The sequence below is a fragment of the Ambystoma mexicanum genome, chromosome 2p (genome assembly GCF_040938575.1).
Source record: "Ambystoma mexicanum isolate Mex_15411 chromosome 2p, UKY_AmexF1_1, whole genome shotgun sequence".
In the NCBI taxonomy this organism is placed as follows: domain Eukaryota; kingdom Metazoa; phylum Chordata; class Amphibia; order Caudata; family Ambystomatidae; genus Ambystoma; species Ambystoma mexicanum.
In genome coordinates this window covers 1,452,127,642-1,452,148,884 of record NC_090923.1, presented here as the reverse complement: position 1 = coordinate 1,452,148,884, position 21,243 = coordinate 1,452,127,642, and the positions used below count along the sequence as shown (strand labels likewise).

Here is a 21,243-nt window from a genome sequence, read left to right as displayed (position 1 = left end):
AACTGGCCAATCCTGCCACAGTCTCTACCTCTCCTGTCCCTTCCCAGGCCTTCTGTATGGCACAGGTGTTTCACTTCATCTCTAAAACTCAGGACATCCTGTCCTCACTCTCCTCCTATCCCCTCCCTTACCCCTACTCCCTGCTTTTCCTCTGGCCATTCTGCAGCCACCTCTCCTCCTTCCTTCTCTGACTTACCCCTGTTCTCCACTGACAAGGTTTCTAGACAAGTCTGATCTATGAAAGTCTCGCTGAAACAGGTTCAACCCTGTTCCTCCAAAACTATGAAGGACCCTGGCTCCTGCCCTGGCTGATTTCTGCAATCACTCCTTCGCCACTGGAGTCTTCTTATCCCCCCTGAAGCACTCCCTTGTGCACCCTCTTCTTAAGAAACCCTCTGCCGACCCCTCCTGCCCGGCTAACTATCGCCCAATCTCCATCACTCCCTTCATGGGCAGATGGCCAGTTTCTCCAGGAGAACTGAATCTGTTGGTTGTCTTCATGACCATCAGTCTGGCTTCAGAGCTGTCAGAAGCACAAACTGTTCTCCTGAACATCCGTGAAGACCTGCTCTCCAACCTTGACTCTAACACCCCCTGCGTCCTCATCCTGCTTGATCTTTCTTCTGCCTTTGACACTGTCAACCATGCCATCCCGCTCAACCTTCTCCGTGATAACCTGGGTATCACTGGTCTGGCGTGGCTGACTTCTTTCCTCTCCGACCGACCCTCCCAGGTCCAACTTGGGTCCTTACTCTCTGCTATCTTTTTCTCTACCTGTGGTGTCCCCCAGGGGTCTAACCTCTCTCCCTGGCTGTTCAACCAATACAGGGCACTCCTTGCCCACCGCATCGCTACTCTCTGCCCCAACTTTCAGTGCTATGCGGATGACACCCAGCTAATTTTCAGGCTACCCTCAGCCTCCTCCTCTCCTCCCTCCTCTCTGACGTGACTGTCTTCTATCCAGGAGTGGTGTGCCGCCAATGACCACTGCCTTAATGCCAGTTAGACTGAGATTCTCCTCATCGGCACGCCCGCTCCCTCCTTCCCTGTAGCACTCTGGCCGGACTCTCTTGACCCTCTTCCATCTCCCACCTGCAAGGCTAAAAACAGTGGGGTCATCTTCAACTCCACACTCTCCTTCTCTCCTCTCATCTCTTACATCTCTAAGAAGTCACACTACCAGCTGCACCTACTCAGAGGTATTCTTCCTGTCCTCTCCTTCCCCAGAAGCTCACTGTCTCCAGAGCTCTGGTGCTCTCGAGGCTGGACTATTGTACCAGCCTCTTTCTAAATCTGCCTGCTTCTACTCTCCTCCCTCTGCAACTTATCCAGAACAGGACTGCAAGACTTGTCCTTGGCCTCAAGCCCAGGGATCATATCTCTCCAGGACTGAAATCTCTGCACTGGCTCCCAGTGGCTGCGAGGATTAAGTTCAAAACCCTCTGCATCGTTCACAGGGCCTTCTGGGGCCTCAATACCTTCAACTCTCTCTTCCTAAATATCTTCCCTCTCGAGCTCTTTGCTCATCCGCCTCCAACTCCCTCAGGGTCAGTCGCTTCTCCAAGCAACGAGTTGGTGGTATATCTCTTTCTTCGGTTGGTGCCTCACTCTGGAACAGCCTCCCTTAAACTTGAGGAGAACCATCTCCGGTTCCGGAAGCACCTCAAAACCTTTCTCTTTGCTTCTGCTTTTTCTCCTCCTCTCCTCTGCTGACTTCCTGGCCGGTTCCTCCTCTCCTGTGCTGACTTCCTGGCTGTAACCGGAACTGCACTGGCTACCTGGACACCCTCTGATCTCGGGTCCAGGTCCTGCCCCCGCCAGCGTCACACACCTGCACCGCCCACCTGGCACCCCCTGCACTTGGGGACTGTTTCTGTATCCACACAGTCCCCCTACCAGCCCTTGACGCCTGATACCCTCACTTACCCATGCACTTACCATATGCTGTCCGTTTATTTATTGTTATCTTTTCCCATGTACTGCACTGTCCCTGCCCCCTTCCCACACACTTGCACGATCTGAATTACACCTGGCCTAGTAGAATCGTTGTCCGTCCTCCCTTTCTTCCCCTCCCTTGCCTCGTCGTGACTTGAAACACTTGTGTATAAACGCGTTATAAATGCCATATCATATCATTCGAGCAGAATGGTGGCCCTTCGGTGCACTAGTAAGGCTGAATTAACAGCCTGCGAGTAATAAGACTCAAAAGTCAGTAAACAGTTGTATGATATTATATTGGTGTGGTTTTAATAATTGTGTGTTCTTATCAGTCACCACAACATATAGCACATTCTTAGAGATAACCCTGCCACCAGTCTGATTAAGCAACATATATTACATTTGAATTCAGGGGTGCAGAAGTTAAAATGCTACCTCTGGCTACAGTAAGTTTGGGTCACAGCAGGTGTTAGGAATGCAAATGTGGCCGTTGAACCTGCCCTATAACACTGAAGACCAGGTGCTGCAGTTGTCAGGCGACTCAAACAGCAATCTGTTTTTGGTACAGAGCTTTATATAATGATGGTCCGATTAGCAGACTCTCCTTTCAAAAACATAATGTTTTGGTCAATTTGCATTTACGCTCCCAGTGGCCAATATGACAATTCACAAGGTATCGTTACTTCTCCTCAAGGGGGAGCCCTTTCCCATGAGGCTAAGGATGTGCGGCTGCTACCCAATAGTCCCGCTATGGATGGTTTAATATGGGAAGACCTCATGGGGAGGGATTCCCCCTCTGGGGATAAGGACTCTCACCCAGGCTATAGCCCGTCGGCCAACGTCACATCCCAACTTTCCCTAACCCCCCTGTTGCCCGTCCATGCCAGACAACTTCTGTGAGAGTAGAACCATATATTTCAGTAGTGTAGGAGAAACAGCCACAAGAGAAAGTACCAGGATGAAGAAGAGCACAGAAGACATGAAGATGACTGGTAGTGTTAGTACTGGTATGAGGTGGCCCGGAGGATGCATGTGGATCAGTCCATCAAGAACAACAAAGGACTTTGACAATCCGCCAGGGTGGAACTTGCAACATTGTATAAGAGAAGGACTGAAGATTTTGTCAAGCCCAGCCGGTAGAGGCAGCAGGTGTGGAAACCATCTAGAGTGGGAGTTTAGTTTAGTTTATTTATTCGTATCAAGCACCGAACCCTGAGGTAACTGGGCAGAAGAGCTTAAACAGTGTTACATAAATGCAGTGCTTTATAAACAAAAAAGTGTACAGAAAATTTACAGATACAATGATTTACAGACAGTCAAAATGTACAGAAAATGTACAAATACGCAAGAGATTGCAGACGACCGGTGGTTACAATGTGGTCAAGATTGGAATAGAGAAACAGTACACATAATCCTGTAGAGGACTCTAGGGGTTGCAGTTTAGGCAGTGTGAGGCATACAACATTAAATCTATAGGTAGGTTTCCAATCCTGTTGGCTGACGGTATGCCGAAGAGCAGAGGACGCTGGTGAACCACTAAGGGAGTTCTCCATTGGTCCAAATGGTGCGGACCTGAACACAAAGCAGGAAGAGAGAGCCCAGCAGACCAGTAGAGCGCGGAGCAGCCACAGTGCTGCAGAAGCAAAGGAGAGAAGCCCGAAGAGGCAGAGAGATGCGCCCCAGTTCCAGGAAGCCCCAGTGGCATACCGAAGCCCCAACATAGGTAATGGGAGGTACGGGAGACCCATAGGGGACACAGGGGCGGAAGAGAGGCAGGCTCAAGAGGTTCTCTGCTGGCCCTTTGGGAAGGGCGCATCGTGCATCCGAGGAGAATTTCCTCATCGCAGTGGCAGCAATAAAATCCCTGACAACCAGAGAAGTGTCTGGGACACCAATATCGAAGGAGAACTCCTCATCGCAGTGGCAACAATAAACCCACTAACCACCAGAGAAGAGTCTGGGACCCTAACACCAGTGAATCAAGCATTATAGGAGAACTTCCTTGTCACAGTGGTAGCAACAAGCCCACTGACCACCAGGCAAGGGTCTGGGAACCCGACAAAAGTATATTAAGAATCCGAGGAAAGGATCCTTGTCGCAGTGGAAGGGAAAAATCCACTGAGGCCCTGTGAAGGAATTGGGACTTTGTCAATACCAGGAGAAGGGAGTCATTCTCATGGTTCTGAAAGTGACTGGTGGAAAGGTTTGTTGGAACCACAACCCACGGGAAGGGAGTAATTCCCCCTGGCATCCTTTTGCCAAAGAACACTGCACCCTTTGGCTAAAAAACATTGCTTGGAATACAACCCAAACACCAGGAAAAGAGAGCCAGATACTTTCTGTTGACCTATTCTTTAGTTGTAGTGTGAGGAAGATAGAAGTAGGTTGGGACACAGGATGGTGGAGTTCGATTTCGACGTACATTCTGACAGACCCTTTTCAAATTAGTTTGAGGCAGCGATACTCCTCTTAGAAGATGGCGATTGCAAAGGTTTCTTCTCTTAATAAGTTTTTGCCAACCAAAATGCCACTCTTTTGTCAGCATCCTACTTTGACACCCTTACACCCATCAGTTAGATTAAACCATAAGTCTTCATTCCGTATTGTTTGATCCTTCGCTTCGCCTGGTAGTGACCTATACACGCTAATTATTTTGTGCCAGGCATCCAGTGGTTACACTAACATAGACATTATTTAGTTGTCTGGCACTTTCTGTCAGCAACTCTGGAAACTAGTCTGTAAACACAGTTGCAAACTGTAAATAACTCATTGTATATTTTCAATAAATCTCTTTGCTTTTATTGGAGACTTGTCTTCTTTGCTCATATCGCCTACAGTCTGCACTTGCAAAATCGCATAAAATGCTGGGGTATTAATCTGACAATTTAATGTTTTTGGTAACACGGTTGTGAACCAAAACTATCCCTTGATTGTATTCCAGCTCAATAATACTTTTCTAGTCAGGGTGGGTATTGACTATGGGCGTATTTGTTTTTAAGGGTGGAATAAAAGATCATTGTAACCTACACCTACTTCTTTGTTTCCTGGGAACTGATGAGGGGGTAATATGCTGTATTTGTGATGTTCATTGTGTTCATTGACGTTGGCACCGATTAAGGACTGATGCGTTCGCTCCCTTTTCATATCCTCTCTTCACAGTGGCGTATTATACAGGGAAACTGGGGGTGGAGGGGGTGCTTTTAGAGCCAGACTGGGATATTTGGCAGTGGGACACCTCTCCCGTTTGGGACCCTCACAGGGTGTGGAACTGGAAATGTGTCCCACGGCAGGACAATGAGGGTGGCGAGCACAATGTTTCTGCTGAACACCCTCATTGTACTGACAAAGAGCATTTCAATGGAGCCATTAGACATTGATGGGAGAGAGGGGGGGACTATTAGCAGGGACGTTTGTCCCTTAAGAAATGTGAATGGAGGTGATCAGAAGTGAGAAGGATGCATAATGCTGCATGCTTTTTGAAATGCTGACTATGGCTTTAAATCCCAAGGGGTATTTGTTAGGTTCACATTAATCTGTATGATGCTATTGTTACTTTGCATGCAGGATGGGGAGAATAAAACTGAAGCCATACTCTGATTGCTCACCATATTTCTATGACGATGTATGTAGTGTAAAGTTAGTTTATAATGAAAGGCTAGTTTATTATTTAATGTGGTTTGCACCTAAGGATTTGCTATAAATAAAGTATTATTTAAGCACATGAAATGCAAAGCAAAACCTTAATAAATATCTATATCAACTAAACCTGGGAACATGTGTTCAGTTGCTTAAATTGTCCACATCGCATTCACCATTTAACCAAAGCGTGTGATCTTGGGCAAATCATTTAATCACAGTGGGCCTCATCACGAGTTGGATGGTGTTACCGCCGGGATACCGCCCGGGCTAATTGCATTACCGCCACCGCGTATCAAAGGTTGGGCGGTAATGGGTATTCCCCATTGGGTCCATTGGACCCAATGGGGCATTTTCAGAACAATTAGCGCACGCTAATAGCGCTGCACTAATTGCTCCTGAAAATTGGCATTAAGTTGGTGCATTTACCCCGAGCTCTAAGTTGGGGGTAAATGCTGGCAGACTCGCAAATGGGCAGACCTTTAAATGCAGCAGTAATAGCGTTACCGCAGCTTTTAAGGGCTAGCGCCCTACTCGTGATGAGTGTCTCTTATCTGCAGTTCTGTAAGTGATTCATTTCATAGGTTATTTTAATATATCATGTTGTTATTAAAGAAAAAAAAAGCCTAATGACTACAGACTTGCTCCATATATAAGAATAGTGCTATTTAGATGTTTTGCACCACAAAGTTATTTGCCGCTTGCCTTACGTATGCCAACTTATTCTAAAGTCACTTCCATGGTGCCTCCAAGACTGATGATGCTCCTTGCAATGTCTTTTTCTGTGAAGTCACTTCTATTGGTGCAATCCATATGCAAATTAGGAGTTTTGCATGTGTTGTGGCCCACGGAGCCTGGACAGAGCTCTAATAGATGAGTTTTCCGCATCTGTAATGGTGCTGCAGGTTTTTTTTTCATATGTGTTGAAATGCCATCTGCCACTAATGTTACCAAAAAATATGTTTGGGGGAAGGGGCGCAAATGAGACTATATGGAATCGCAGAAACTGCATGTGGGGGGAAGTAGCAGGACTTTTTTCGTGGAGCGCCCCCTCCCCCTGCCCAACTCTTGCAATGCTGGATACTCCCCTGCCTCTATAGGCATTTCCATGTTACGTGGATTGCTGGATCACCCCCCTTTTATTATTGTGTTAAAATATGCACAGAGTGGTAGAGACTTTCCGACGCAGAATAATGGCACTTCTGAAGTACAGTTCCTATATACAGGTAGTCTCTACATTGAGCACTTTTGCCGCTTGCTGTCTTGAGTAATCCATGTTAAATGTTAAAGGTATTTGTACCGCGCACTGTCACCAACGGAGATGGTCCCCAGGCGCTCTGGCGGATCTGCAAATGAGAAGGTGGGATGGGTTAGTAAGGTGAAGAGGGAATAGGATAGTGAGAGCAGTGGTGTTCTGTTGGCAGCTTCAACTCGGTCGGTATACACCGGGTGCTGAGCTTTGGTGCGAGTATTGGGTCAATGTTAGTCCTTGTGTGCTGTTGGTGCGGCTTTGGTGTTGTTGCGGTGTTGTGAAGTGTGTGCGGGTTGATGTGTGAGAGATGGTTGTGTGAGTTTTTTGAGTGAAATAAGTATGCAGAAATAGAGTTATTTTTGGTTACTGGGTTATATGATATTTAACATGCTAACATCACAATTCTCTCCAATTGTGGCACTTGTCAACCTTCACAATCCCATCAAGAAGCGACTCAGGCTAAAGTTCAGGATTCTATTCACGTGTGGGACATGCTAACATTCCCAAATCCATTCAAGTGTGGCATCTGCTAGCCCTCATAATTCCATCTAAATGTGTCACATGCTAACATTCATAGACCTCTCTAGATGTGATGCAGGCTAATGTTCACAATTCTATCTAAGTGTGAGAGATGCTAATATTTGAATTCCATCTGAGTGCGGCACATGCTAGTCTTCACAATCCTGTCCAGATGAGGGGCAGCCTGAGGTTCAGTTATATCTAATAGTGGCATTTGCTAACCTTAATAATCCTATCTAGATGCGGCGCAGGCTAGTGTTAACGAGTATAACTGTGGCACTTGCTAACCTTCATAATTCCACCTAAGTGTGGTACATGCTAACAATCACGATCCTATCTAGATGTGACGCAGACTAATGTATACAATTATATCTGAGTGTGGCACATGCTAACATTCATAATCCTATCTAGATGTGATGCAGGCTAATCTATACAATTCTATCCAAGCGTGGCACATGCTAACATTCATAATCCTATCTAGATGTGATGCAGGCTAATCTATACAATTCTATCCAAGTGTGGCACATGCTAACATTCATAATCCTATCTAGATGTGATGCAGGCTAATCTATACAATTCTATCCAAGTGTGGCACATGCTAACATTCATAATCCTATCTAGATGTGATGCAGGCTAATCTATACAATTCTATCCAAGTGTGGCACATGCTAACATTCATAATCCTATCTAGATGTGATGCAGGCTAATCTATACAATTCTATCCAAGTGTGGCACATGCTAACATTCATAATCCTATCTAGATGTGATGCAGGCTAATCTATACAATTCTATCCAAGTGTGGCACATGCTAACATTCATAATCCTATCTAGATGTGATGCAGGCTAATCTATACAATTCTATCCAAGTGTGGCACATGCTAACATTCATAATCCTATCTAGATGTGATGCAGGCTAATCTATACAATTCTATCCAAGTGTGGCACATGCTAACATTCATAATCCTATCTAGATGTGATGCAGGCTAATCTATACAATTCTATCCAAGTGTGGCACATGCTAACATTCATAATCCTATCTAGATGTGATGCAGGCTAATCTATACAATTCTATCCAAGTGTGGCACATGCTAACATTCATAATCCTATCTAGATGTGATGCAGGCTAATCTATACAATAAAGATTTTCAATAATAACTTACTAGAAAGTCTTAATTCTATTAAAGACACGGAGGCGAGCATTATGCTTCTCTGTTTTTATTTAAATATATAAAGAAAAAGCTCAGCAGCAAGATATGTTTTCTTACAGTGCACCTGAATACCATATAACGTAGCATAGAGAAAAGGTGCACTAGAAAAACATATATAACCAATATAACAAGTAGAAAATCTCATAATATGTCCTTAAGTCCTTGAAACAACATTAAACTCCATCTCCTAGAAGCAACACGTGACCTGGGTCCTCCAATGAGTGCCAGAGTCCCCACATAAACAGTCTTGAACATGATGCAACTTCCTCTTTCGAGGCTGTGAACTTGGCCGATAGAAGGGTTGTAACTGAAGCCATCTCATAGCAGAAGATAGAAACGTGCTGTGGATTAGGCAGACTTGTCTGTTGACGCTGTCAAGAGAGAGATAGAGAACTCAAGTTACTTCATGTGTATCACAACCCTAGTTCCCTTAGAGGGGTGGGAGAGAAATACATTGTGTTATTTTGAGGAACAATCATGCATTCAAAGTAATGTAATATTCTTGGCAATGTGTGTGTGTGTATATATATATATATATATATATATATAATCATTTTCAAGCGTGATACATTCTTCATTTCTCGCCGGGTGGGATAATGCTCGCCTCCGTATCTTTAATAGAATTAAGACTTTCTAGTAAGTTATTATTGAAAATCTTTATTCTATGTCAAGACCGGAGGCTCACATTATGCTTGTTTAAAGCTTACTTACCACAATGGATGCCGGCTGTTCTACCGGTTTCAGGTAGAATTGCTTGAATATAGATTTCCTTGCCCAGTCTGCCATTCTCATGATATCTTCCAGTCGGATTCTGACCTGGAAGGCCTTGGAAGCTATGGCTCCTCTCACGGAGTGGGCTCCGAAGTGCAAGGTATCTACTCCTGCTTGAGTTAAAGTCCACCGCACCCAGCGTGCCAGGGTTGGAGCGGAAACTGCTTTATGGGGTTTGCACAAAGCTATCAATAGCTGCCCATTAGGAGAGACTCTAAGAGGAGCCGTAACCTCTTCGTAGGCCTTCAGGCATCTGACTAAGCAGAGCTTGGGCTGGTCACTAAAAGCAGAGTAAGAGGTCACTCATGAGTTGCACTTCGTACTCCTGTGTATATGGAACACAATGCCATCAGGGGAAAAGGTTCTTCCCGCTAGATCGAGGGCTCTGACGTCAAACTCTCCTGCAGGAGACGAGGCAGAGCTGTGTAGTGAGTTTGCCGGATAGGGCAGTGCGGGATAATTCCTCATTATCTGGCCAAGATAAGAAGAGATTCAGCACTTTGCTAACGTCCCAAAGCTTGCTGTAGCGGGACGGTGGCGGGACTGTAAGTCTAATACCTTTGAGTAGTCTGCAAACAAGGTGGTGCTCTCCTTCTGGGATCCCTTGTGTGGGGTCGTGGCCTGCTGAGATAGCAGATCGGTAGGCGTTAACTGTCCTGTAGGAGAGACCTCTTTCAACTAGGGATGCTAGGAAATTTAGAATTTCCTCTATAGGTGCTGAAACTGGATGTAATCCTTTCTCTTGGCACCAGATCCTCCAGGTGTTCCATGAGTTGGAGTATCTTTTAAGATTAGCTGGGGCCCAGCTCTCTTCAATAAGGCTGACCGCCATGTGTGACATGCCGGGAACTCTCCATCTGGACCTGAAATCCTCCAAGCTGCTAGGCTCAGGGATCCGCTGAGGAGTAGGGGGTGACGCTGTCCCAATGGATCCAAAAGGAGATCGGGAAAGCAGGGTAGAAGGATTGGAAAATCCAAAGAAAGTTCCAGAAGAACTGGATACCAGGTCTGAGAGGTCCAGACCGGGGCTATGAGGACCAATTCCATTCGTTCCCGACGGTCCTTCGCCAGGGTCCTCGCAAAGTGGGAAAGGCATAGTGTATTCCTTCAGTCCAATGTTGTAGAAAAGTGTCTGTCGCGGTCGCTGCTGGATCTGGTTTCCAGCTGAAAAACACTGGTAGCTGGGTGTGGAGGCGTGAGGCAAACAGGTCCTTGGATAAGGGACCCCAAACCTGCTGAAGGCGAAGGAAGACTTCTCTGTCGTGCTTCCAATCGCTGTAGTCGATCATGTCAGGAGTACCAAGCTGCCACTATGTTCGTAAGGCCGGGCAATACTCTGCCTTGACCGAAATCCGGTGTTCTAGACAGAAATGCCAAAAGTCTTTGGCTAGTTCCGCTAGGAGCCGGGATTTGGTGCCATTCAGATGATTGATGTATCGTACTGCTGAAATGTTGTCCATCTTCAGCAAGATACAGCAACTCGCTCTGCCTCTGGCAAAAGAGCCCACTGCGAAGGAGCCCGCTAGGAGCTCTATAGAGTTTATATGCATCTCGAGTTCCTGAGGTGACCAAGTTCCTCCTTTGGCCACCTGACCGCATCTCACTCCTCCCCAGCCGGAGCGGCTGGCGTCTGATTCTATCACTATGTATGGGGCAGATCCGAAGATTGCTCAGCCGTTCCAGGCCTCCATGTGAGCCACCAGTTGAGTTCCGTTCTCGCTTCTGGTGATAGCGTTAGCCGCTGGGAGTAAGAGAGACTATGTCTTAAGTGCTGGCATTTTAGTCTCTGTAATTCCCGGTAGTGGAGAGGTCCGGGAAATATAGCTTGGATAGAAGAGGAGAGAAGTCCCATTACCCTTGCTAAGTCTCAAAGAGATATGTTGTCCCTCTGCAGGAGTCTGCAAATCTCCCGTTTGGTGGAGTGAATTTTGACTGTCGGGAGACGGAGCTGAGCAGATTCGGTGTCCATTACAAATCCTAGAAACTCTAGGTTCCTGGATGAGTGAAGGATCAATTTCTCCCAATTTATGAGGAATCTGCGACTGTGTAGTAGGTCTGTGGCCAGCCTGGTGGTGGTCTACCAGAGCTTGAGATTGTGCCATGAAAATAATATCGCCCAGGTAGATTATCAGCCAGACACCTTGTTCTCTTAAATGCGCTACTACTGGTCTCAGTAGCTTGGTGAAAGCCCAAGGAGCCGAGGAGAGTTCAAATGGTAAGCTCGTGAACTCCCAGTCTCGGTGCTTCCAGGAGAATCTCAGATAACTTGCGTGGTCCTGATGTATGGGTACCATAAGGTAAGCATCTTTCAGATCCAGACGCATAAGCCAGTCGTTGGGTCTCAGGAGGTCCCTGAGCATGTGAATACCCTCCATTTTGAAATGGCGGTAAATAATAAAGTCGTTGAGAGCCCTTAAGTTTATCACTGGATGCACTTTTTGCTTTCTGCGTACCAGAAATATGGGACTGAAGAAACCGTTTTGGCTTGGGCAGGGGCGAATCGCTTGTTTCAAAGCTAAGCTGTGAATTTCCTTGTCCAGCGCTACCTCGTCCTCTTTGGACATTGTAATCGGAATGGGGCGACCTGCTTGAAAGGGTTGTGCAAAGAATTCTAGGCGCATGCCGCGAACTGTGTCTCTGACCCATGCATCCCCTGATAAGGAATCACATGCATGCGCAAAAGAAGCTAACCTCCCTCCTATAGGTGTTTGCGACGCTGGCGCTGCTATAGGCAGGCTGACCTGTGGTTTGTTGCTGTGCTGGGTATCGAGCAGCTCTCCTCCAACCACAACCTCTTCCTCGCCCTCTCGAAAGGAAGAAGGTATCTGAGCGATCCTGCCAGGCGTTGTGTTGATCCCTGGATTGCTGAGGTCTTCGATCAAAAATGTATCGGCCAGAAGAGCGACCTCTACCTCGTACCTTGGAGAAAACTTTTGAGGAGAAAACTCTTTTTATGGAGGCTTGAGCTTTGTCTAAAGCTGTGCAGGTGCCAACGAACTTGGACATTTCCTTCATAAAGGTATCACTGAAAAGCAGACCCTGTGCCGCGGCCCTAGATTCGGTGTCTGCTAGTTCCCTTAGTTTGGCGTCAATCTTGTAGAGGAGGCCTTTGCGGCATTCTGCCGAGATGGCACAGCTGGCGTTACCCAGCAAACAGATGGCTCTCTGTGCCCAACCAGAGAGGATTACATGGATCAATGGGGTCTCCAGAATCTATGGCTGCTTCGGCTAGGTCCATCATCTTTGCTAGAGGACCAGTGACGTCCAATACTCTGTCCTGGCAGGACCTCCAGGCCCGGTCTATGCCTATTCGTGGATCTTTGAAGTGCTTTCCGAGAAAAGTAATCATTTGGAGTCTAACTGCGGCGTCAGGGCTACTTTGCCTGGAATCTCAGGGCGTGGTCATTCTGCCCTGAGTCTCGCTCTAACCTCCTTTTCCAGAGGTTTGCATAACCTGTCTTTTATGTATTCCGCTGTTCTCAGAGACGGATCCCAGTCGGTGGATCTGGGATGCACTAAGTCTTCCGGAGTAAACATCCCCTTAGAAGGAGAGAGTTAGAGAGTTCCTTGTTTGGTTTCTTTGGGATGTGGGCTGCCGCAATCCCTGATGTTGAGGGTCATGACCCTAATGTTTGCGTGTCCTCGTATGAAGAGGTGGGAGATTGATTGCCAAACTCAAATCCCTCTTGATCAGTGCTCTGTTGGTATCCCTCTGGGCTGGAGGGTCTAGTGCCCCTGTTTTCTTCCTCGGAGTAAAAGGGTCCATCAGTGGAAGGGGTTACCTTCCTATCCAAACAGTCCTTTTTCAGCCTGGAGAAGGCATTTGATAAGGTAGCAGTGGCTGGTTCTGGCTGGCTCGGAGGGGGGTCATAGAGTTTTAACTAAAGCGAGCCTGAGTACATCCCCCATCTGAAAGGTGCTTCCTCTTTTGTGTCTTCTTTTTTGGTAGGGAGTTTTCTTGTAGGTGCTCCTCCATGTCGTCCAGGCGCTGCTGGATAGGCAGGAGCATTTCAGATACAGCTCTTTTAACGCTGGTCTCCACTGAAGAACTCAGCACTTTTTCTAGGCTGTTCCCCATCGCCACTTCATCTATCTGGTAAGTATCTTCCTCGTATTCATACCAATCCTTGCCATCCTGAGGGAAGTACTGGGCTGCCATTCTTGTACTGCACCTTTCTGTTCTCCCCTTTTTTATGTTTTTTATAATATATGTATTTTTTTGTATGTATTTTTTTTTTATATATGTTGACACAGAACGCCTTCTCTCAAGCCCACTGACAAATATATATGGGGAGCTTCAAAGTAGCCCTGATCAATGGGCTGTGATTTCCTATTATGAAAGTCTCCCTTGCGATCGCAAAACCGTTATGAAGAGGATAACGGAAATGCGCTCGCGAGTGCCAGGATGCAGAGAAAGGAACCTGCAGAGCAGGAGCTCCCTCTGGTGACAGTGGGTGGCACTGCAGTCACTCGGGAGCTCCGAGCTGCTTCCCCGGGCTCAGGCGGCTCGAGCCGAGTCAGGGAAGCAAAACGAGGGACACACGCGAGGGTTCGCAGAAGTGGACCCTCGCGTTACACGTGTGTGCGGCTCAGAGAAGCCGGATTAAGCAATTATGAAAGCGTGTATTATTCGCCGACCCCAGCAGGAAGCAGCTGGCGTCAGAGAGGAAATCACGGATGCCGAGAGGACGCAATGCGTTCCTCAGAAACTTAAAAGGCATTCAACATAATAGAAATGAAACGCGCTGCCGCAAGTCAATACAATTACTTAAATATAAGTAAAAAACACAATACAAAGAATATAAACAGTTCTAGAACATGATGCACTTATCTCTTGCTGTGAGCAGCAAAGAAAGAGAAAGTTGCATCATGTTCAAGACTGTTTATGTGGGGCCTCAGGTACTCATTGGAGGACCCAGGTCACGTGATGGTGGCCTCGAAACAAACTTTCCACAAGCCTTCTGAGAAATGGAGTTTAATGTTGTTTCAAGGAGTTAAGGACATATTATGAGATTTCCTACTTGTTATATATGTTTTTCTAGTGCACCTTTTCTCTATGCTATGTCATATGGTATGCCACATGCTAACATTCATAATCCTATCTAGATGCCATGCAGGCTATTTTACATGCAATCCATGTAAAATAAGTTGTCTCTTGCACTTAACAAGTCAGCATGGAGTCATGTATATATCTGTGTTGTTTCAGATCTTCGACTGCCCTCGGCTGAAATTCTCAGAAATCCCCCAGCGATTGACGAACCTCCTGCTGCCTCCAGACCCCATTGTCATCAATCACATTATCAGGTAAGAACATGCATTGCAGAATCTGAGCGTTCAGGCAACGGGCCCGCTGGGGCTGGCCCACAAGCTGGCTGAGACCTGGCCTGGAACTGCCTTGTATTTGGGCTGTGTGCAGTCCAGTACTACCCTGACTGCTGGCTGCGCACCCAGCAAGGTTTTGACTGGGACCTGGCCCAATGCCGATTCTGAATTGCTAGGCAGTGTTCTGATTCTCGGGTCTGCGACTGCTATCTGGGGTCTGGTACACTGTATTGACTTCAGCCACACATAAATGTTGTGTGTGCTTGGTGCTATGCTGTCTGCGCTGTCGTTATCGCGGAGTAATAGGTATCGGGTGTTCGTGCATCCTTTTTTTCTAGAGAGATTGCATTTTCCCTGTTCAGGGATTTTGCAGCATGAAAATGTTAGATTCACATGTTGTGCACAATAGTACCCCCTAGTGGTCGATTCTGGCATTGCATTATGTTTTCCCAAAAGTTCAGAATGTGAGCATCCCTACGGATGTTGAATTCAAGCCCCGCCCTCGTATGCTCCCATATGATTGTGAACTCAAGCAACTATGAACAAGAAGTCTAGAGATAACTCCATGCTCCTTACCATCAAAAACAAGGCTTCCACTCCACCCAGGACTTTTCTCAATCCATCAATACCTTAATGGCCAAGGTTCCACTGGCGACATTACCTAACGTCGCGCTCATTCTACCGCACTAGCCAATGACATCATCAGCACTGGGCATTTATTCTATATTCAGTCCACTCTTCACGCACTTTCACCATTTTCCAAATCATTTGCAGAGCCCTTTCGAACATAGAGCAAATCTACTATTCATGTGCTGGGTCGCACTGAGGTTTTGCATTTAACACCCTCTAGCCAACTTTAGTTGCCATGGATCAGTGATGCGAAACCTTTGGCTCTCTTGGTGGTCTGAAGTACAACTCCCCTCACCCCTGGTCAGCACAGTCAACAGTGAAGCACCCAGATGTGTGGTTCAAAGCATCTGAAGAGCGCAGGTTGCAGAACACTGGCCTGGATGTTGGATCACTTTCTGCCTGTAGTCCCCAACAGCCCTTTCCCACCATTGTACCCTGAAAATAAATAATACATTGTGAAAGGTTTGCCCTGACAGGTAACTTTATCCGTTCATACACTCATACCACTGGTGTCAAAGGTACACACATTCATGGAAACGTTGTCCCCAATGGAACTAAACGCTCTTTGCTGGATTTCAAAGTGAATCATGCATACATTGCCAACAATTTCTGCCACGTGAATGGTCCCCTTCAGACGCTTGAGGCTTTCAAAGTCTGGCTGGAATCACAAAATTAACATTTAAAATCTACTATTGGATGCCATCAATCAAAACCGGATCAGGGATAGTGTTAACAGACACGTCTGTAGCGACGTCCCCTTTCGGTCCTCGAAAGACAAGATGCAATACCCCGCAGTGACCACTGGATGTCGGACCATATGCACAGCATGTGAATCTAAGCAGATACAATCGTCAGAAATGCTATTACGGTGAGTAATGCACATACATACTCTAAGCCCAAAGACCGCAGTACTTTGCTACACTATGACAGATAATAAACGCACAGTCTACCACATAACGGCATTCCGCTCTTTTCGGCTGGCAACGCGGTAAGAAGGCTTACCTGGGCTTTAGCAGCCCTTGGATGGTGATTGTCCTTCGATGGCGATCTCCGTAGGCCGCCATTAGCACTCCCAGTACCCCCTCATCTCATGCTGATTGGTGTTCCAGGTCAGGAGTATACCCGTAACACTTTACTTGAAGAACTCTCCCAGGGCATCTGGCTAAGGGCTTAGGCAAAGGGTGCCTTACATCCCTGTTCGCCCTGGCGTCCCAGCCTAGTGAGGTCTCGAGCTCTTAAAGCCTGCGGAAACAAACAGGTAGAAGACTACGCCAGTGCCGTACCACTGCATTTTGTATTTGCTGCCTTTGGGAGCTGCCACATTGCGTTTTTTCCTTCCACAGGGCTTACTAGATTGGGTCTGTTCTCATATTTGATATCTTTGTATTCCACAACATTACATCTTTTCCTCTCACAGGACCTGCTAGAGAGGGCCTTATTTCGTTCTCATCTTGCTAGAATCGGGCCCGACACATTGCATCCTTTCCTCTGACACGGCCAGCTGAATTAACAGGGCAGGGCTGGCAAAACTGTGTTAGGTTGGTTCTGTTTACAACTTTGTTTCCTCACAAGGCAGGTGATTGGAATGCTCCCCCTCTGGGTGTTGGTTTCACAGTTTAATTCTATCCTTGCTCTACTCTGCCATGCATGACATCTCCTCCCTTATGACCAGGGCCTGACCTTCTGACCATGCCCAGCATCTCCAAAGTTAGAGGCGCTCTGCGGTTCTCCAGAACCACTGCAGACTCCTTGTGCAGACCCCACCCTTATATGCCACCTCCACCTTCCCAACCTAGTACCCACAAGAGGGCACAACATAGCCCCGTCAAGTATCGACCCCCCCTATCCTGCATCACCCATTCCATCATCGCCCATTCATTACATCCTCCCCTTTGACTCACGCTTTTCATCCCTAAACACCTTCCCTAGACTCCCTCACCTCCGATGGAAGACCGTCACCACTCTTCTCTACCCACGCACCCTTCTGCCCTTAGTAACACTACACCCACACCTACCCACAAGACAGCCACCCTCGAGTGCTTTTGTCACGTGCACCAACAACGCACTCCACCAACGGAACCCGCGTCCCCCCCGGTAACATCAGGCCCCGCTGAGAGACATCACACCTTCAAACGCATTGCGGACCCGATACCCAACCTAACCTCCAGACTCCTCTACAATACACACTTGTGTCGTGCACCAGACCTCCCCAAGCAGGCCCTATTCCTGCACTCTGCTCATATCACTGTAACGGCGTTCTTCCACCCAATCTTCTACTACATCCCCACCCACCATGTAGCTCTCCCCCCACCCCTCCACCCTAGGAATCTACATCCGCCCCACCACAAACACTCAACTATTCAGCAGGCTAAATTGCATTTTCATCAATGCTAGATCCATCGCAAAAAATCGACACAACATCTATGACCTAATGACCTCATTTCATCTCAAGTTCCCGATATCCTCTTCATAACCGAAACGTCCATCCCATTGGTATCCAGTGATTTTACCGGAGATGTTTTATTCTAGGTATTTTTTTACTGAAACATTTTTACCCCCCAAAAAAACAGAATAAAAAAAATAAATATATTTCTGATGTTTGTCAATCTGCTTAGAATCACATGCTGTGCATAGTCCGACATCCATTGGTAACCGCGGAGTATTGCATCTTGTCTTTCGAGAATCGAAAGGGGACGTCGACATGGGCATGCCTGTAACACTATCCCTACGTGATGTGTATTGTACCCAAGATCCCTGACGCGTCGAGGTCCCTCAGATTGTTTTTTTCCGCCCAGATAACTGGTCGCCCTTATGCAGAGTTCGTAAAGAACATTGCTATTGGCCAACGACCTTTGGTTGAATTATTCTATAAAGATATTTAAGATCACCCCTCCCGTCCCTTGTCTCAACGGCTGTTCCAGTTTCCGCCGAAGACCTGCGAGATTCGCCGGAAGGTGATCCTGTCGGCGTTGCTGACCACATGGCCTATACAGTCGGGAGAGTGGGGTCGGGTGGACATTTCTTTTCAAACTGAAAAGGCCTTTCCCTTTCTTCCCTCTTTCCCAGTTGGTCTTAGTTACTCTGTGTAACCTCAGCTATGGAGAGGACACCATTTAGATTTTGCCCTATTTGTAAGAGCAAATTCCCATGGAAGGATAAGCACAGATGGTGTAACCGGTGCTTGCCGTTCGATCATAAAAAGGAAGGGTGTGCGGCCTGTAAGCTCCTCCGCCCCAAGGCTTTGAAGGAGCGTAGAGTAAAACGGTGGGCGGCCTACGGTATGTCCAAGGCTAGGACTTCTCCCACTGTCTCTACCACCGAATGTGAGGATGGTGAGAGTGACTATCAGGCTTCCAAACCAGAGGTTGTTGAGCTTTTGACGGAACGCTCGCGTTCCGCATCGTCTGTCCCTGGCCCCGATAAGCACTGTGTAAACTCTGCTATGGGGAAGTCACACCCCGGTGACAAAGACAGACTTGTGCATGACACTAAGCACACAAACTCCAGCTTTACTTTGACTATGTTGAAAAAGACTTCGGCGCCAACGGGTGCACCGGTAATTCTGGTGATACCCGCCCATTGCTGAGATCAGCAGCCCTCCCCGCAGCTGCATGCGCGCCTAGCGACTGGGCAATCCAAGACAAAGGGCACTACCCCAAAAAAAAGATACTTCCGTCCAGAGGCGTTGCTAGGGGGTGGCTAAGGGGGCTATAGACCCTGGTCTTTTGGTTGTAGCCCCAGATAGAATCTCAGGAGCTACAACCAAAAGGCTAGCTAGCCCAGAGTCCCGACAGTCCCGACATTAGCGTAGCCGAGGGTCTTGTCCAGACCTAGCAACACCCCTGGTTCCGTCGACACGCATCACAGGAAAGCGTACGGCAACGACATACAGAGGACTCAAGACAAGGTCTTACCACCGCCGAAAGTTACGGCACTGACAGAAAAAGGTGGCCGATAGGCGCAAGGCCCCGATTCCGCCGAAACAGACTCCCTTACAATCGTCAGATGTACCTACATGCCTCCCGACTGGTGTGGACGTCAAGGTCAGCCTGGCAAGAATTGTGGCCGCCGATTCCCATAAACGACAGGCTAGGGACTCTCTGAAAGTCTCCGAAAGACCCAAAGATCCGCCAAGCTCTAAGAATAGCATTCACAAGTCGAGCGAAGGGCACAGGGATACCCCACCTTCATCGGTCCCGCCAGAGGACTTCTCTGAAGGAGAGGAAAGACTTTCTTCAACGTTAAGGCACAGATCTCTACATTTTTCGATGGAAGAGTGTGTTAGGGGCAATTTTTTAGACAGAAGACTATGAGAGAGACACCTTTGCACCCCTAGACCGTTCTAGGTCGTCAGTCTGGACTAGGGAAAAGTTTGAGGACTGCATGGAAAGGCTGGACAAGTTTGTTTCACATGCAGAACAACCTACACCAAGAAGGCTAAGGGAGGAAAGACCTGCTAACCCTACATCTAAATTCCCAAGGCTTTTTGACCCCTCTTTAGAAGAGGACATATATAATTATAACCTTACTGAAGAAGGCATTCTACCAGTTAAGGTACAGGAGAATACTTTCTATGACGAGGAGGAACATGAGCCCATTGGAGATGAACCCATTGAAGATGAACCTATTGAAGGCTGGGGGGAGGACCCAGATGTAGGTGACCCTCAACCATGACAGTCCCCAGAGCCACAAGATCCAGACCCAGATATTCTGGCTTTGGACTCTCCTCAGAACACCCCTACAAGAAATCCCTCTCCTATTGATGATCAACTAACATTTAATGTAATGTTCCGTAAAGCAGCTGATCACTTTAAAATTGCCACTGAAGAGGCAGCACCTGAAGCCGACTTCGTTGAGGACATACTCAAAGAGAAGCTGCCAACCAGCCAAGCCATCCCTCTCCTCAATTCGATTAAAAAAACGCCTTGCTCCATCTTTGTCTACACCGGCTCTTACGAGAGGTGTAAACCCAAGAATTGAAAAACTCTTCCGCCCTTCTCCATCAGACCCTCTATATATTAGAGGTCATTCCACCCCAGATTCTTTGGTAGTTGCTACCACAAGAAAAAGAGCAGGGTTTCCTTTATCAACAGGCGAGGCTCCCCCTGACAAAGAAGTTCAAAGGCTTTATTCCCTGGGTAAGAGGGTTACCACAGCAGCAGCGTACTCCACGCGTATCGCCAATAACACCACTCCATTGGCCAGTTACGCAGATGCACAGTGGACTTTAATACAAGAAGGCCTACAAGAGGCTCCAGAACCTCTATGGTCCCGCCTACTTACCACAGTCTCTAAACGTAGGCAAGTTAACCAAAGCATTTTAAAGTACACTTTGGATTCTGCCGAGACCGCCAGCCGAGCCCTCGCCCAGGGCATTCTCCTCAAAAGACATGCGTGGCTTCGAAATTCAGGGTTTAAACCTGAAACGCAAGCGTCTCTTATAAACAAACCTGTGGAGGAATCCAACTTGTTTGGAAAGGCTGTCGATGAGGCCTTAGAGACCGTGAAAAAAGAATATGAAACTCTAAAGAGTTTGGACCAAATTACTCAGAGACCTTCCACAAGGTGAGGATTTTGAAACAGAAGGTTTTTTCGTGGCCAACGCTCCACTCATTAATACCCTTCAGGAAACAACTGGAATTCTCCACAGGGAACCAATACTTACAATACCACGTACCCCCCAAAGGGGACAGCGGCGTCGTAAGGGAAGAGGCAGGAACCCGACCCCCAGAGGTTCTTCTGCCTCAGGCTCCAAATGACTCGAAGATTCGGGCCCCCTCCTATGCCTCTCTGGTTGGGGGCCGGCTGACATCGTTCCTGAAAGCATGGGAGGGAATAACCACAGACCAGAGGGTGCTAAAAACCATAGCCCACGGTTACTGTGTAGAGTTCAATCAATCCCCAAAATACAGACCTCCACGTCAACTAAGACTAACACCATAACATCTTCACATACTTCTTCAAGAA

At 47.3% G+C, this 21,243-nt stretch overlaps 1 protein-coding gene across 6 annotated transcripts in view; it reads left to right on the top strand.

Annotated features, from left to right (window-relative positions):
• Window positions 1-21,243, top strand: part of SMARCD3 (SWI/SNF related BAF chromatin remodeling complex subunit D3) — a 764,638-nt gene that overhangs the window by 604,164 nt on the left and 139,231 nt on the right. For all 6 annotated transcript variants that reach the window (XM_069646019.1, XM_069646022.1, XM_069646020.1 and 3 more), the window contains one exon: window positions 14,531-14,628. In XM_069646019.1, coding sequence (XP_069502120.1) covers window positions 14,531-14,628 — 98 coding nt within the window. The remainder of the gene's footprint in view (window positions 1-14,530; window positions 14,629-21,243) is intronic.